Source organism: Centruroides vittatus, unplaced genomic scaffold, assembly GCF_030686945.1.
Source record: "Centruroides vittatus isolate TY-2023 unplaced genomic scaffold, ASM3068694v2 contig_1112, whole genome shotgun sequence".
NCBI classification, from domain to species: Eukaryota; Metazoa; Arthropoda; class Arachnida; order Scorpiones; family Buthidae; genus Centruroides; species Centruroides vittatus.
The window spans coordinates 913027-929281 of NW_027120714.1; the positions used below are offsets into that span (position 1 = coordinate 913027).

Sequence of the window (16255 nt, forward strand, 5' to 3'; positions counted from 1 at the left end):
AAGAGGTAGCTACAGCTGACAATAGATTAACACAATCACATCTTCCTGTTTTGTTGAGTCAATACAACCATTTTCACTTGCTAATAAAATAACTGTTTATTTGAAAATCTATTTTAAACTACCCAATTTGTTTTCTTGATTAATAATTGAAAAATCTGAATTTATTTTTAATTGTTTATTATTATTATTTTTTAAATTTGTTATATATTACAATATTTGAAATGTATAGCAAAGTAAACAATAATGAATTATTGTTATTTCTACTTATTAGAGATCAATTTTACACAAAAGTTTCTTAAAATTGTTGAATCATTAAAACTTTAAAGAAAATAACATAGTCAATACATTTTATTTATAAGTCACATCTTTCATGTAAATATGAATTTTTTTACTTATTGATATTCATTAATAAGTAATCTATGATTAAAGTGTTATGTTTGAATTCATGAGAATACTAATAATATTAGAAGCAAAGAAGTTAAGAGAATAAGAGTGTCAAGAAAATGAATTAATAAAAAAGTTTTTGGAAATGCAATTTCATAATTTGTAAATCTGACTTTAAATAATAATATAAGTTTATCATAAATTTTCCTGCATCTGTTTCAATCTGATAGAATTACAAAGAACACTTAGAATTGCTTTGATCACCAGATTTGTTCAATGGATAGTCACAGATGCACTGCATATAGTATATGCTAACTTAGATCGCATGTATTGCAGCTATGGTGATCCCTCTATTCTGTGATAATTTTCAGTTCATTTTATTTACATTTAAGTCTAGCTTTGACATAAAAAAAAAAAAAAAAAAAGCAAGTGCTAGTTGTATAAAACAAACACTAGTTTACATTTTACATATGTTTAAGTTTCTAACAGTTCATAGTGCTTTAGAGACATGAGACATATAATTAATTATCCAGGATGTACTATTGACTTGTTCTTATGAGTTTGATTTAAACTAAACTTATAGAAATTAGAACAAAGAATATACATATACAAACATTTCAAACCTCAAGATATTTGTAATAAGCCAAACAACTACCAGATTACATTGGGCTACTTTTCTGCTATTATATTTAATTAATTTCTAAACTAGTAGCCAGATGTAATCTCGTAGTTGTTTGGCTTATTACAAATATCTTGAGGTTTGAAATGTTTGTATTTATGTGTGTGTATATATATATATATATACACAATGCTGGGGTTGAACAATGGCCAGCTGAATGCCATAAGCAGGAGTTCATAGGATAAGGACACTGAAGACATTTCCAGTTAGCACCATAAGTAACTGAGAATGGTTATATCATAATTAAATATATCTGGAAAAGGAGATTGGACTGGAGGTTTGAGTAGCAAAACCTGCAATGCACTTGCATGTTAAGTGAGAGTTGTAGGTTCGAGTCCCATTCCAAGTCAATTCTTTTCTTCCAGAATATTCTAAATTATTTAACTATAATTATTAAATCTAATAAGAGATGATGCCTAATGTCTCCCTCTGGTGACAAATTGTTTAGAAATTAATTAAATGTAATTACAGAAAAGTTTGTGAACCTAGCAGAAGCTGGATGGCCAACAAAGCAAACTGCTGCCCATTGTCATCACATGCTTGAACTATGGGTAGATGCTAGAGACAATGACTAGAAGAGACTGGCACTACAACCTGTAGATCAGGATCTGGAGCCCAGAATAGCACTTCAAACCATGATAACAGATAACTGTGAGGATTAAGTATAAAGTATAAGACAGGCATATCACACAATATCAGTTAGTGTGATGGGGCAAGTACAAGTGATGTTTCAGTGTCTGTGAGAACAATATCATGTCAGTTGTGTAAAGCTGAGCTCCCTCCAGATGCCCATTAACATGCCTGCCTCTGACTCCTGCACACTGTCAGGAACATCTCACTTGGTATTGCAACAGATTGGTCTGGCATCTAAAATGGTGAAATGTGGTGTTCAGTGATGAGTTCCATTTCTGCCTGATAAACAATGATAGACGAAGAAGAGTGCAGCAAAGACCACTGGAGTGAACCAATCCTCACTGCATATGATTCTACCATAGTGGTCCTACTTCCAGCATTATGGTTTGCAGAGCCATCAGTTATGACGCCAGGACACACTTGGTGGTCATCCAAGGCTCTCTGACTGCAGCACAGTATGTTTCAGAAGTGTTATAGTCTGTATTGCTTTCCTTTATGTAAGAGGTCCTCGGATATTTTTTCTGGCAGGATAATGCCAAACCACATACAGCTTGCCTTTCTGCGCAATGTCTAAAAGATGTCACTTGTCTGCCCTGGCCTGCAAGATCTCCAGATCTATTACTCATTGAGGATGTCTGGAACAGGTCATGTGTCCCTCAATACACCTCAGAACCTCCAAGATCTGACTGCACAAGTTCAGCACATATGGCTGCAGATCTCTCAGGATGATATAAAGTAAGCATCTGTATGGTGATTTAAATTATCTCCTTGAACAACATATTGACACTAGAGGTAGTTCTACAGCATATTGATCACACCCTATTTTGGGACACACTGTCTATAAACTTTGATTTAGTAGTCATTAAAATGGGTTAATTTGTTCTTGAATGTTATGTCTGCCTAAGCCATTAAATGTAAGTATTCTTGGTTTTACAATGATTCAGTGGTTCATTGTAAAACCGAGAAAATAATTGAATATACTCTGTAATACTTTTTGCTGTTTTTTTTCCATTCTGAGAAATTATCTTGGCTGATCTTAATGTTCACAAGTAATGTTTACCAAATTTCAGTCCAATTGGATCATTCTTTCTGGATGGATCAGTTTTCAATGCCCCTTAGTGTATATGTTATGGACAAAGTGATTAATACTAGCATTATGAATAATGACCAACAAAATCGGGCATTGTAATAAATTTCAATAATTTATCAAATTGACCGGTCATTATGAATACTGCTATCACCTAGTCAGGTAAAGTGATAATAATACGTTGAGGAGTGATCATCAGACATATGCTAGCCAATCAGAACTTACATCTTAGTCATGCATGCGTATTGCATTTAGTACCAAATTTTAAATTTATGTGACCAGTAGTTAATCTTTCTTCTTGGAGAAAAATAACGATCATGGAAGAATCAATAAACCAACAAATGCCTAAATAATCGGGCTATTATATGGCTATAATTAAATAATAAATACAAGTGAATTTGGTATAGAGGTAAGTGTTAGGCACCATCTCTTATCTAAATTAATAATTATAATTTTTAATAATTTAATAAATAATTTAAAACATTCTGGAAGAAAATAACTGACCCAGGGCAGGGCTTGAACCCGCAACCTCTGCTTGCCGTGCGGTGCGCTACCAATTGCGCCACCTGGACCCCAAGCCAGTCATCACTTCCAGATGTACTTAAATTTCAATATAACCTTCCACGGTTTGATATAATTATTAATTTAGATAAGAAATGGCACCTAATGCTTACCTCTATAGCAAATTCATTTGTATTTATTATTTAATTATAGCCATATAATAGCCTGATTATTTAGGTGTTTGTTGGTTTATTAACATATCATCAGGCTTTGAGATGCATTATATTCATGGAGGAATCATTAAGTGATATGAATAATCGCTTTAACAACCAATTAAACGAGTTAATAGCAGAAAAAGGTGAAAACAATCAAATTTTTACACAATCAGCATATTTGCCAAGGATACAAAAAGTGAGTGTCAAAAATGAAAGTTACGGTTAATGTGTACCTAGGTAGTCCAAGATGGAGGCTCGTCTCGATTCCAGCAATCAGAAGGCAGGGAACAGTGGGAATGCACATTCTAACCTAACCTAACCTAACCTATTCTAATAATTTGGTTGCTAATAATTATGGTAATTTATTAGAATAGGTTAGGTTAGGTTAGAACGTGTCCCCATTGTTCTCTGTCTTCTGATTGCTGGAATCAGAGACAAGTTGCCATCTTGGACTACCTAGGTACACATTAACCAAAGTTAGGTTACCACAAGAATATCAGTTAATTGTACTTTGAAATAATTCATAAAAAATAAATATTTCTAAATGAAATAAGTGGAGTTTTTTTAAATCAAATTTAAAATTCGGTACTAAACACAATACACACATGCAACTGAGTGTCGATTGGCTAGTGTATGTCAAATGATCACTCCTCAACTTATTATCATCACTTTGCCCGACTAGGTGATAGCAGTATTCATAATGACCAGTCAATTCGATAAATTAATCAATACTTATCAGACTGCATGCCCTTTTTGGTCAATATTCATAATGCCCGATTAATCACTTTGTCCATAACACACACACACACACACATATATATATATATATATATATATATAATGGTTTTATTACTCAATTTTCAAAAATAGCATTTGAATTGTTTTAATTTCATTTTCAATTTCTGGTTTGTCTGTTCATTTCTGGAAGTCAAAATCTATTGACAGAATCAACTAAGATTTATAAATATACTTTTACCTTCAAGACATTTTTGAGAATTTTGCAATTTAAATCATTAGTTTTCCTTGTTTCATATTTCTATCATGGTTCTTGTTGCTAGATTACTGGATTTTGGTTTTGATTCAATAGAGGAAGAATATTTGATCAAATATTTAACTAATATGACATTAATTTAGTTGCATTATATTATATATATTAATATATATACAGGGTGAGTTAGGAGGAGAGGAAAATATCTTGGAAAACAATAGTATAAGTTATCATAAACAAAACTGTATATGAACATGAGTATTCATATTCAGTAGTCTCAGAGATAAAGCTATATGAAAGTTACATACAATAATAATAATGAATGACATGTTATATTCATAATAAATGATCAAAAATCAAATCTTAATTTAAACTTCGACACACTTTACAATTGAGTCAATCAAACTTTACATCATTTTGGCTTACATCCTATCACTGTTTGCAGGCCCAACATCTATTTCCAGGAGATGCTGTAATGAGACTCAAATTTTGTCTCTGAGTAACACAGTGGTTGGTCATCACTCACCGTTAACTCAGAGCAATGACACATGATGTTCAAACAGGAGATAGAAAGTGTATTAAAACTAATTCTGGTGATTAGACACGAGGAAAGTGTAAAGATGACTTTGTTTCTTCTATATTTTTAATTGTGTAAAAATACCATCAGCCATTTTAATTGAAATTTAAGTTTACATCAGTTTCAAAATATGCCTCCTTACTCAAACTAATTGGAAAACTCACTTTTTATCCAAACCATATACAAAACTTTCTTTCTAGATTTTCACCATCAAAACTGAACATATAGCAATCTTCAGAATGAATAGTCTGTGTGTTAATCCAGAACAAAAAAAATTTTTATTCTGGATTAAACACACAGACTATTCATAACAAAAATTTTATGTCAATTCAAACCCCCTCAACCAACCCTCCTGCTTGCTTACCCTATGGACTTCACTTGTTCATTTGAAAATTATGTGACACTTCACCTATTCTTGCTACTGCTGTTTCTACTTTTTTTTTTGTGACAAAAGTGTTGTGACTATTTTAAGCTAAGTATTTTATATAGAGAATAGATATATATCAATATTTTAAATAAACATACAGAAAGTAGTAAATTATGGATGTTAGTGTGTGGGGCATAATTTTGTTCCCCGTTTGAAAGCTTAATAACCCCTGTGCTTTTGTCAAAAATTTCTGAAATTTTGCAGGGAGGTTTGTTTATTAGGGTGATTGATGCTATTAAATTCTGGTGGTTAAAGGTCAACAGGGTGGGGAGATAATGGGGTTGTGTATCTCCAATAGAGTTGGACTTAATGACGATTTTACTCGTTATTAGCATTTACAATTTTTTTATAAAACCCATCCCTCAAAATTAAGCTTTTTGCCATTTTATAATAATTAAAAATATGAAATTTTTAAAATAAAATATGATAATAGATGGTGCCACTAAAATTTTAAGTGCTGTTAAAGTTGAGCAACTCATTGCTGGATTTTTGAATAAAGTTTTTCCATAAATAATATAAAATGAAATATTTATTTCTTGTTGTTTATAAATTTTAAACACTAAAATAATTTAAAACCATTAAAATATTTATTATTTAATATTCATTTATCTTACACAGAAAAAGTAATGCCATGAAAAAAAAATAAAATAAAACACTGAAAAATATACAATATGCCAGACCCAGGAATAAGGAACAATGCATTTATCAGAATTGGATAAATAATAATAATAAATTTTTGTTTTTTGAATTGGAAAATAGAACAAAATAATTAAGTAATTTTTTAAAAGGAATTTGTTATGCAAACTATCTGAATGTAATCCAATTATAAAACTTACAAAGGAAGAATAAAAATAAAATGCCCCAAATTATTTTTATAGTGTGAATGTATAACTGTTCTCATTTTATAAAAAAATAGGCAAAAACAAATCACATTTACAAATTTTACATCAGTTCCAATTCTGTTTCCTATGAAGAAATATACAGAAATAATTTATATACAGTAGAGCATCGTTTATCCGACTTAATTGGGGACTGGGGTTGGTCGGATAACCGAAAAGTATGAAAAAATACATTATTAGTATAGTGTATTAGGCTTGGTTTAAATACTAGCCTCCCTTTCATGGTCGAGCCAGTGCTGCCAGCTAAATCATGCAAAAATTTAACAAAAATAATATTAAAGTAGCCAAGACATAACCAAATATTGTAGCTCCACATCACTAGCGGACATTTGAATTTGCCGACTAGAACGCGGTCGGTTAATCGGGGGTCGGATAATCAATGCTCTACTGTATATGTAAACTAAAAGAAGTAACTCCAAATCTATTCACTTTGAAATCTACTAATATTGGATAGCAAATTAATAACTATACTACAAAAACAAAGTGGCAAGAATGAGTACAACACTTGTTCTTGCCAAGTTGTTTTTGTACTTATGATTATGTAGAAAAACAGTATTAAGTTCTACAAAAACAAAATAATAAGTATTAAATCTTTGTAGAACTCAATACTTCCATAATAAATATACATTTGATTGAGCAAATGGATGCTCTTCACTGATCAATAAAGAATCACATTTGTTTGTAAAGTCACTCTTAAGTAACTTTACTTTTAAAAAATCAGATTAGTTAGTAGGCCTAACTATGCTATGCAGGAAGCAACATTGTAATGGAAGTTTGATTTAAAATGTTTTTAAATAAAAAATAATTATTATTATTTTTCAACAAATAATCTTTCCACTTATCAATACAATCCACAATTATTTGTAAATATTATTGCCAGTACAGAAATTTTTAAGACAATTATTGTAATCTTAAAAATATTAAAAAATAAATTTCTTATTTTCATGACTCATTCACTAAACTGAACACAAAGCCAATATTTTTGTAGACTGTTAACTTGGTAAAAATTTTATCAATGACTATGTAATTCACAAAATTTCATTCACTGTAATTAATAATTCATATTCTTAATATATGCCAGAAGTTCACTTTTATCCATTTAGCAAGTAGCCTAGAAAGGTTAGCTTACTTCAGTTTAGAAGGTAAAATACCTAAATATATATATATACATTTACAGTAAAACTTCTCTAAAACTCAAATGTCTATAACTCAAAGCACTTGATAGGTCTCAATGGAATAGCATAGGGATTTAAATGCCTCCAACTTGAATTTCATTAACTCGAAGGTTTCTTAGTCCCCTAATACGATTTATGTTGCTTTAAACTTCACTCACTCAAATTTTAATATTTATTCTATCCAAAGTGATCCTAATTATTTGATTTCCAAGAAATTTTCAGACAGTTAATTGTATCTACTGCCCAATACCCATTTGCAATGTTCTACTCCAAAATAAGAGAACCTCTTGCTTTATCTCAACAAGATGTACCTGCAAAACTGTTCAATTCCATTAGTTACATTGAACAGTTTGCCAAAAGGTGTGACCTAGGCTGTTTAAAACAAAAAACTATCAAAGATTCTTCATATAATGCAAAAGAGGTAAAAATACAAATCTATTCAGAATCATCATTTTTCACTCTATTGTTCTCTAATTTGAATCATCTGTAACTTGATTTTTCCTGCCCCTTGAAACTTCAAGTAAGAGAAGTTTTACTATAGACACACAGTTTATTTTAACATTTTTATAAATAACATAAATATATATATATTACTTCCATACTTAATGTAATATGTAATTCTTTGATTTTAAGTGTAGAATTTATATAATAAACATTAAGTAAATTTTATAGGTAGAACTCAAAAATTCTACTATAGAAATTAAGAGTATAGAGAACACTTCACACCAGGTGTTGAACAAATTTTTACCCAAAGTCATTAGATTTTGGGTAAGAATTTATAGAAATTAAGTTTTGTATATTGTTTCTGTATTTTTAAATTTAAAATCTTTCGGAATTATTTCCATGATAATTTTTATATGTTCATCTTTCATTAAGTTATCAAACTTTTCTTTTACTTGTGAGTTTTTTTAGACTTTGCTATCACAGTTTAAAAATAGAGCAAATTAAAAATTAAAATCTTTTTTTCACTTACAAAATTTAAATCCTAAACATTTTGTTGTTTTTACTTTTTAGTTAAAACACTGTATCAGTAATTTAAAGTTTTATTTTAGAAAGCTGATTTAATGTTTGTTCAATCCAAAGAGTGTTGCATTATCATATTACACTGACAATCCAAATGTATTCAGTAAAATTAATAAATAATTATTTGCTCTGCCTTATTTCTAATTTTAAAGCTTTCTTTTAATAAATTTAAGTACATCATCAAAACTAGGTAGATAGTACTTAAATCAAATGTTTGGATGTAATTTTGTTGTGTAAGTGTTGAATGTTAAACTATAATACCTCAAAGCAAAACATATTTTACTTTTTCATGATTTCAGATTTTTCTAATAACATGCCAGTTTCAAGTATTTGCATTTTTTACCAGATGCTTACCCTCTGGTATTAAAAAACAAAACTATTTTATATGGGTCAGGTCATTTGAATCGTTCTTGTGTATTGTCAACAGTAAAGATGAATAGCAATAGGAAAAGCAAAGCTTTCTGTTGTGTTCAAATTGCAATTCCAAAGCTATATGGGAGCCAGTTATTAGTTTCCATCTATTCTCATATGAAAAATATGATTATTCAGAAATCAGAATTCAGAGAAGCTCATAAATATAACTGACAGAAAGAGTGGATTCGACTGTTAAGAATTAGCAAGAAAGTTTCCCAATTATCCAAATTTACACAAACAAGTTATGCTGTCAATTTTTAAAAATTTTTCCTTTAAAGTTTAAAATTTCGGTAATTTTGTGTGGGACACAGGGCCAGATTTAGGCATTTCAAGGCCCTCCGCTAAACCCTGTGTGAGGCCCCTTACCATCCTTTCACAATTTTAGAAATTAATCATAAAAAGAAAAGAATTAACAAACATATTAATTAAATATTACACAAAATAAAAAATAAAGTATATTTTGTTGGTTTGTAAAAAATTTTTTCATTATAAAATTTGACTTCAATTTTCTTTTTTGTGGGAACTCGAGGCCCTAAGCAACAGCTTACATAGCATACTTGTAAATCCAGCACTGGTGAAACAAATGTCAAAGCTGATGTTTTTTAACACAAATATGTATAGAATCTTGCTCATTTGTTTCGATGACACCACATGTAATGACGTGTCTCGCTAACAATAACTGTTCTCCAATAAAATTTCTTGATAAACAGCTAGGGTAGATGTACCAGTTTTGGCCAGTGTACCAGTTCTGGCCAGAAAACAAATTTAACTTAAAAATATAATCACAAATGAAACAAACTTTTATTGTCAACTGTGTGAACAGTTAACAATAAAAGTTTGTTTCATTGGACAGATTTAAATATGTGATGATTATATTTTTAAGTTAAATCTGTTTTCTGGCCAGAACTGGTACACTGGCCAAAACTGGTACATCTACCCTATAAATAGCATATATTGTTATATCAAACTGTAATATATGATTAATTTTACATTGACTAGTTACAAACAACCCAGATAAAGTAGCCATTTTGTAAAAATGCAGTACCCTCTATAATTCATGAAAAATGCACCTACCATTTCATTTTCTGCCAGAACTTTGCTTCTGCTCAAATATTTTGTATCAATGAATGATTTAGCAAGACTAATGTAGTTTTATAGATATGACATATCATCTGTATTACACACACACACACACACACACAGCTATATTGAAAGCATATGACTCATAAAATAAAATTTTGAAATTTCTCTTTACATAACCTCAACTGAAAACATAACTAAATAAGTATTTATAAATTATAACAACCCAATACTTTAATTCTAAAATTAATTTATTTTGAATTATTATAATAATAATCTATTGAGATGAATAACCACCCACCTCTGGCCAAATTGCTTTGATTCTGATTATTAAATCGATATTGCTGACCAATAGCAAGTTTCACCCAGAAAAATTTATATTAAACTGAATTAATGGAACATATCAAAGTTATAACATAAAGACCACTAAAGACAATCCAGCAACGAGTTGCTTAACTTTTCCAGCAACAACATTTAAAGCTCTATCTATTACAATATTTCATTAAAAAACTTTTTATATAATTAATTATTATTAAAAAATGTCAAAAAGCTTAATTTTGAAGGTAAAGATGAGTTTAAAAAAAGTTGTAAATGCTAATAATGAGTAAAATCTTCATAGGTTCCAACCTTACTTGAGATACGTCATATGATACATGATCCCTCTCTATCTCCTCACTCCTCAACTGTTAAACATCAAAATTTATCATCAATTCCCTAATACACAAATCTCCCTGCAAAATTTCAGAAATTTTCAACAAAAATCAAGTAGTTATTAAGCTTCAAGTGAATGAACAAAATCATGCTCCCAAACACTATCATCGGCCATACATACAGAAAAATAAACTAAATTTTTTTGGACTTAGGAAACCTTGACATTTCAAGGTTTCCTAAGTCCAAAAATGTAAAACGTTTCAGGGGTCATTTTTTGACTAATTGTCATACTTTCCCTCTGTCATACATAACAGAGCTGAAAAAGAAATGAATAAAATATCTATTGAAGTGTGATAAATCTGTTATTCAACTTGTCTTATGATGCCAGTTTAATATAGGGTACCTCCTCGATACTCAAACTTAATTCATTACAGAAGGCTGTTAGAGTACCAAATAAATTTTTCCTATAAAAAATAATGTAAAGTACATCAATCCTTTTGACCCTCAAAATACACTTGAAATACATTTTAACATAAATTTAATAAGTTCACAAGCCTAATACGCATAAGTCACAAAAAAACCAAAAAAGTGCAAAGAAATGAAAAAGTTTACAGCAAAGTTTAGCAGAGTTGTGCACTGAGCAATGGCTGAGAAGACTGACACATTTCCTTTGTTTCAGCCAGGAATACCCATATGCAATACAGAGTGGCAAAATACCTCTATTAATTTTATTGGGTTGAACAGAAAGTTTTTGCAAATTTTTAACAGCTGTTGTTACTTGACACAAATGTGTAATTTAGCCTAATTATAACAGTTGTAAAATTGAACACAAATTGCCAATTTGAGATTGTATTCTTTGTTAGAAGCTAATTTTAAATTTTTTACTTCACATTTTGTTTGAACAACTTCAAATAAGTTCAAATAACATGCCTAATGGGCATATTATGTTTTATGACTTTTGGAAAAGATATAACACCATACAAACAGTAAAATATTCATGATGGGGAAGATGTTCCTAAACTCAAACAAGTGAAACGTGGTTTAAAAAGTCGTTTGGGAAATTTTGAACTAAACAAAACTTATGGGGCATCCAAAAGCTGTTGATGAAGAAAATTTGGAGAAAGAAATTGTAAAAATTTACAAATAACAACTTTCAACAAATTGGAATGGTTGCAAAACATGATAATTGGTTTCCGTACACATTAAATGGAATAATAAAAAAACTGAACTGAGTATAATTTTGTCTGACAAAAATAAGTAACTCTGAGTTACATTTTATTTTAAATTAGTTATCCATTTTTATCATAGAAAGTTTTTTAGGGATGACAAAAGGAAAGTTAAAATGGAAATATTTGTTATTATTTGAAAATTTGTTCTAGCTTGTTGTGTTTGTTCAGTCGATTGCAGAGCAAATGATCAAGTGCTAAGCTAGTTTTTTCATTAAAATGTTCATGAACACCAAATTGTTCAAGTTGAGACAGTTGAGTATCAAAGTACTACTGTGCTTTGAAATAAAGCTGGCTGAACAGCTGGTGAAAAATTTGGATTTACTTTTGTGATAGCATTAAAACGTATATAGTTTCTACACCTGCTCTCACTTGTTAGAAAAATCCAATATTTATGTAAATGTAAAATTACAATTTTGATTTTAATATTAATGAAACTAATAATCACATGAAAAGTAAATTTTAGTTTCTGATATAGATAATATTATTATTATTAAAAACAAAAAGAAAACATATGCAAAAATTTTAAAACAGTATAAAAATAATTTTTTCAATAAAAATTTCTTCATATATAATTAAGAATTATTTGTAAAGAAATTAGGAGTGACAGGCTTATTAGCAGAAAAAACTGTGCAGTCATGCATAAAATAATTTGACTTCTTATATGTCTATTAAAGAGTAAAAAAAATTAAAAAGAAACTACAGATAATGCTAAAGAAAAGGACCAATTTTATGTAGGATCAACAAGAAATTTTAGAAGAAGAATAAAATATAAATTAAATGTAATGAAAGAAGGAAGAAAAAAAAAAAAAAACTACATTGGCAAAGGTGACTTGTGGTTAAGATACTAGCAGTGAATTTGAAAAAGGTAAAAATAATCTTAAAAATTTCAGAAAGATGCCAATAAAGATTATGGAAGATCCAATAATAAAAAAGAAACATGAAGGACAAGATCTTGATCTACAGTACTTTATGAAATAACTAATATTATAAAAATTGTTATAATGGTAAACATTTCTTTTGTAGATCAAATGATTGAATATTTTGAAAAATTCTATTGTTTATTTAATTGTAGTTTTTAAAATTTGTGAAGTGTAACTAATTTACAAAATTTTTAATATTTCTGATTTAAATTTAAAAAATTCTATTCTACTCAATGTTACAATCAAAAATGTTTTTTTTTTGTTCTATTTCCATTTATTTCCTTTGTGGTGGTTTAAGAATGACATGAAGTATGCCAAAATTTTTAGCATTTAAGTATTTTTTTAATTTTTAAAGATCTAGATTTCTACAGTTATTTAAAAATTTATGAGCTGAAATATGGAAATAACAATGAAAAGATTTCATTGGGTTGTTAAAATTTATATTATTCATTTTTATTAAATGATATTTGAAATTTTAATTGTATACAATGAAAATTTCAATATTTAATAAAATAGTTAGAAATGAGACTATGTTATCTCAAAATTTTTAATTGCAATTTCATTCATATAACATACATGGTCAAATTTTTTGGATCCATATGGCAAATCTCAAGTTTTCTTGGGATGTTGAACAGTTCAGAAAGATGGCTACTTTCTATATATGATATATTTATTATATTGACTTATTCATTACTATTAATATTTTACTAAATTCAGACTAATCTAAAGAAATTAATGGCAAAATTGCATAAGAAAACAAAATATATACATCATTTTTAACATTTAAAGTTGTTAATTGACACGGCCAATTGTACAGATGCCTACTTCAGTTGGACTGATTGTACTGAAACATCAAAACAACTTATCATCTATATAAACCATATTTATTATATTAATCCTGCAATCTAGACATGGATTTTAGTTTGTATCTTAATAGACAAAAATCAGCACTATACCTTAGAAGATCCATTGCATATCTCCCAACAATATTATTTTAGAAGCACAATTTCTCTAAAGAAATGGATAAACTTTTTAAGTGAAGCAAACAGGCTTCAAGAAAAGTATTGTTGGTAAATCATAATAGGAATAATACAGTTCAGAAATACATAAATGCAGTATTACAAAGAAAAGAAAATAAACTATAAATGCTTACACAAGTGAAAAGTTAACAAACGAAGTACACTTATGGAGATAAGACAGACATCATCATCTGTGTAACAAAAATTCAATTCCTGGCAGGAGTCACTCCAGTTTGCCGACACAACGCCGAAAAAGCCAACCGCACTGGGAATAAAAAATAAATTCAAATTTATCCAAATAATCAGACTCGCAACACCTCACCACAACATACAAGAGGGCCCTCTTCCCACACCAAGTAATGGTCAATGTGTACTATAAACTGTCTTTGAGAAGGAAGCCACTCCCAACATCAGGCCCTAAGTTACAGCTTATTCATTTAGTTAGCTAAACAACTAAATAATCATTCAATCTGGAGATTACAACCGCAAACTTTCCAATCGATCTTTAGTAGAAGTTATTTTTAGTTAATTTTACTCATATGTTTACATACGTATAAAGTACTTAAAAGTAAATCTTACATTAGCAGATATAGATCTAAACCATTAATAAAACCGGCATCTGTAAATTTGGAGTTCGCTATTGACTTCGATTTATAATTTCGTCAAATCTAATCGATTTGGTAGGAATTAATCGATCATTTTCCCTCGTACCCAAAAATCTGTATCAAAACCGAATCTGATTGACACCATTTTTGCATCGATATTGCAAAATTCTGTAAATTCGGTGGTTTTAAAATCATTTAATACGATAAAATAATATTAATAAACATGGATAAATTTATCAGATTTCTTTTTTTCGTTTGATATAAAATTTGAGTCAGACGATCGAGAACGATACGTACCATTGTGCCATTTCGTAGGCTTGAACTGAAACCATATCCGTTTGGCACTAACTAAATATGTATTAGTTTTACTTGTCGCGGCTTCGGTAATTTTATTAACAAATCACTTTTTTTAATATTAATCACGCAAATAAACGACTCGGATAGAATAAAGATGGCTCACGTCGTCCAACTTACGTGCCGATGAACGTACGTATGATGTCATCGATAAAAATTTTCATCAATTTTATAGATTATATCGTTTTATTACATGATTTTTAATTTAATAAATTAATATGTAAAATATTTTAGTGTGAATTTAAAAAATGTTTAAGTTTAAAATATAAAAATGGAAACAGACGAATGCTGGTAATGTCATTAACAAAATCGTTAATTAATATGAAAATTTCTTACGTTTTATTATTTTATTTCGAATTAAATTAATTAATATATAAATAATTTAATAATCGATGTAAAAATTAAAAAAAATTTTAACTTTAAATCGAAAATACTTAAGGAAGATTGCAATTAAATTAACATATTATTATTATTTATTAAATAAAATATAATTATTTTTGTTTCAAACGTCGATTAGTGTGGTAATTGAGTTTATTTACTAAAATAATATACGATAAGCCATCGATCAAAAATGGCGTCGAACAGCGAGGAAGAGCAAAGTTTAAGAGAATGTGAAGCGTACGTTCAGCGACATAATATTCAGCAAATTTTAAAAGATTGTATTGTTCAGTTATGCGTTAGTCGACCAGAAAATCCCATATCTTTTCTAAGGGCTTATTTTCAAAGATTAGAAAAGGTGAGAATTTTTGGATTTAACGTGACAATAAGATCTTGTTCGTATCGTTAATAAATGCTATTACAAATCAAAAACAATTGTATTCTTTGTAGTTATTTACGATTAAAAATCGAATTCGTCTATAAAACAGGATGTATTGTTTACATTCTCACTCGTTACAGTTACATAAAATATAAACTTGACCTAATAAAATAGTACCAATATGTTTGTGATATCGATTAATAAAATGCTTGTTCTCTATATTTAATAAAATTAATATGCTTATCTATTAAATTATCAGAAATAATTCAGAAGGATAATTGCTGTACCATTTTAGTTATATTTCGATAAGTGCAATATATTAAGCCACACCAAAATAAATCCTAACAGTTGGGCAATTGAGAGCTTGTATGGGGTCTAGTGTTGACACCTGTCTGGTTTTTAATTCATTGTCCAGGTTAACTATTAATTTTGTCCGGGATTTCGTAGAAATTGCGATGAAACAAAGCACTAGCAAATATTTTTATAAATTTACTTTATTTTTAACAGCGAAAGACTTCACATCTCACCATATCACCGAAACTTAATTCATCATCTTATGCGGACGTATGTCGCAACCTACCACCTTTTTTATTTTTTATTTGCTTCTCAGCTCTTTAAAGCTCAGTTGCTAAGTTATT

The 16255-nt window shown here is 29.1% G+C and overlaps 2 protein-coding genes across 3 annotated transcripts in view; one reads left to right on the forward strand and one right to left on the reverse strand.

The window, feature by feature from the left end:
* LOC136976845 (leukocyte receptor cluster member 8 homolog) overlaps nucleotides 1–14994 on the reverse strand; it is a 58687-nt gene extending 43693 nt beyond the window's left edge. The window contains exon 1 of the mRNA XM_067272236.1: nucleotides 14804–14994. Coding sequence (XP_067128337.1) covers nucleotides 14804–14838 — 35 coding nt within the window. The 5' untranslated portion in view covers nucleotides 14839–14994. The remainder of the gene's footprint in view (nucleotides 1–14803) is intronic.
* The window catches only part of Pka-R1 (protein kinase, cAMP-dependent, regulatory subunit type 1), a 69394-nt gene that overhangs the window by 941 nt on the left and 52198 nt on the right, over nucleotides 1–16255 (forward strand). Inside the window, exon 1 of one of the 2 annotated variants that reach the window (XM_067272441.1) lies at nucleotides 15412–15596. The exons of the other annotated variant lie outside the window; for it this stretch is intronic. Within the exon in view, the coding sequence (XP_067128542.1) occupies nucleotides 15432–15596 (165 nt within the window). The 5' untranslated portion in view covers nucleotides 15412–15431. Of the gene's footprint in view, nucleotides 1–15411; nucleotides 15597–16255 lie in introns of those variants that run through there. 2 annotated transcript variants of the gene reach the window in all.